The sequence below is a fragment of the Coregonus lavaretus genome (genome assembly GCF_964263955.1).
Source record: "Coregonus lavaretus genome assembly, contig: HAP1_SCAFFOLD_7494, whole genome shotgun sequence".
NCBI classification, from domain to species: domain Eukaryota; kingdom Metazoa; phylum Chordata; class Actinopteri; order Salmoniformes; family Salmonidae; genus Coregonus; species Coregonus lavaretus.
In genome coordinates this window covers 1-2,500 of record NW_028157802.1, presented here as the reverse complement: position 1 = coordinate 2,500, position 2,500 = coordinate 1, and the positions used below count along the sequence as shown (strand labels likewise).

General features: G+C 44.3%; 1 protein-coding gene across 1 annotated transcript in view; it reads right to left on the bottom strand.

Annotated features, from left to right (window-relative positions):
* Nucleotides 1-2,007, bottom strand: part of LOC311124913 (paladin-like) — a gene marked incomplete at both ends in the record, with an annotated part of 14,901 nt that extends 12,894 nt beyond the window's left edge. The window contains 2 exons of the mRNA XM_084199009.1: nucleotides 1,727-1,831; nucleotides 1,920-2,007. Of these exons, the coding sequence (XP_084055135.1) occupies nucleotides 1,727-1,831; nucleotides 1,920-2,007 (193 nt within the window). The remainder of the gene's footprint in view (nucleotides 1-1,726; nucleotides 1,832-1,919) is intronic.
* Nucleotides 2,008-2,500: the final 493 nt, after the last annotated feature.

The window sequence follows — 2,500 nt, the reverse complement described above, 5'->3', positions numbered from 1 at the left end:
ACAGACATCAAGGAGTCAGACAGTAGTCTTTGGTACTGCTCCCTAGAATAGACAGACATCAAGGAGTCAGACAGTAGTCTTTGGTACTGCTCCCTAGAAGAGACAGACATCAAGGAATCAGACAGTAGTCTTTGGTACTGCTCCCTAGAAGAGACAGACATCAAGGAGTCAGACAGTAGTCTTTGGTACTGCTCCCTAGAAGAGACAGACATCAAGGAGTCAGACAGTAGTCTTTGGTACTGCTCCCTAGAAGAGACAGACATCAAGGAGTCAGACAGTAGTCTTTGGTACTGCTCCCTAGAAGAGACAGACATCAAGGAGTCAGACAGTAGTCTTGGGTACTGGTCCCTAGAAGAGACAGACATCAAGGAGTCAGACAGTAGTCTTTGGTACTGCTCCCTAGAAGAGACAGACATCAAGGAGTCAGACAGTAGTCTTTGGTACTGCTCCCTAGAAGAGACAGACATCAAGGAGTCAGACAGTAGTCTTTGGTACTGCTCCCTAGAAGAGACAGACATCAAGGAGTCAGACAGTAGTCTTTGGTACTGCTCCCTAGAAGAGACAGACATCAAGGAGTCAGACAGTAGTCTTTGGTACTGCTCCCTAGAAGAGACAGACATCAAGGAGTCAGACAGTAGTCTTTGGTACTGCTCCCTAGAAGAGACAGACATCAAAGAGTCAGACAGTAGTCTTTGGTACTGCTCCCTAGAAGAGACAGACATCAAGGAGTCAGACAGTAGTCTTGGGTACTGCTCCCTAGAAGAGACAGACATCAAGGAGTCAGACAGTAGTCTTTGGTACTGCTCCCTAGAAGAGACAGACATCAAGGAGTCAGACAGTAGTCTTTGGTACTGCTCCCTAGAAGAGACAGACATCAAGGAGTCAGACAGTAGTCTTTGGTACTGCTCCCTAGAAGAGACAGACATCAAGGAGTCAGACAGTAGTCTTTGGTACTGCTCCCTAGAAGAGACAGACATCAAGGAGTCAGACAGTAGTCTTTGGTACTGCTCCCTAGAAGAGACAGACATCAAGGAGTCAGACAGTAGTCTTTGGTACTGCTCCCTAGAAGAGACAGACATCAAGGAGTCAGACAGTAGTCTTTGGTACTGCTCCCTAGAAGAGACAGACATCAAGGAGTCAGACAGTAGTCTTTGGTACTGCTCCCTAGAAGAGACAGACATCAAGGAGTCAGACAGTAGTCTTTGGTACTGCTCCCTAGAAGAGACAGACATCAAGGAGTCAGACAGTAGTCTTGGGTACTGCTCCCTAGAAGAGACAGACATCAAGGAGTCAGACAGTAGTCTTTGGTACTGCTCCCTAGAAGAGACAGACATCAAGGAGTCAGACAGTAGTCTTTGGTACTGCTCCCTAGAAGAGACAGACATCAAGGAGTCAGACAGTAGTCTTTGGTACTGCTCCCTAGAAGAGACAGACATCAAGGAGTCAGACAGTAGTCTTTGGTACTGCTCCCTAGAAGAGACAGACATCAAGGAGTCAGACAGTAGTCTTTGGTACTGCTCCCTAGAAGAGACAGACATCAAGGAGTCAGACAGTAGTCTTTGGTACTGCTCCCTAGAAGAGACAGACATCAAGGAGTCAGACAGTAGTCTTTGGTACTGCTCCCTAGAATCATAACATACTAGCTAAGCACTGGAGCATCATATTACTGTATCAAAATGATCATAGTGTACTGATAAAGTTTTGATCAATCTGAAACATAACCTACCTGAATTTGATAATCATCTCCGATCGCTTCAAGTTTCTTCTTATTTTCGTATATTGCTTCTTTTATGTTGTGCATTTCTGAACACAGGGCGATCGCTTGGTCAACCTGAAGAACAAAAGGGACAGAACATGATTTCAATACTGGGAACTAGCACAATGTCCCTAACTAGTGGAGTCATTTCTAGATCACTCACCTCTTCCATGACCTGTTGTCCTTCAGGTAGTTTGTTGATGAGGGTCTGAATGACTTGGAACAGGGGCTTGGCTTCTGCCTCCTCCACTCTGCAAATAACAAACCGGACAGGCAGCCATCTTTAAAACACTTCCTTACAGTTTAACTACATCACCACTGCATTATTATGACACTGACCAATCCAATGTTTTGATAGAAATGTAGGCCTGCCCAGCAAATCTGGTTATAATGATGTTTACTCAAGCAGAAAAACAGTTTGCAAACAGAAAACATCATTAACACATCACGTGCCAAATGTTACCCTCTGGGTATAATCTGGATCAGTTTCATAGTGATTTTTTATATTTTACCTTTATTTTACCAGACAGGTCAATTAAGAACAAATTCTTATATGCAATGATAGCCTGGCAATACACTATATATACAAAAGTATGTGGACACCCCTTCAAAATAGTGGATTCGGCTATTTCAGCCACACCTGTTGCTGACAGGTGTATAAAATCGAGCACACAGCCATGCAATCTCGATAGACAAACATTGGCAGTAGAATGGCCCGTACTGAAGAGCTCAGTGACTTTCAAC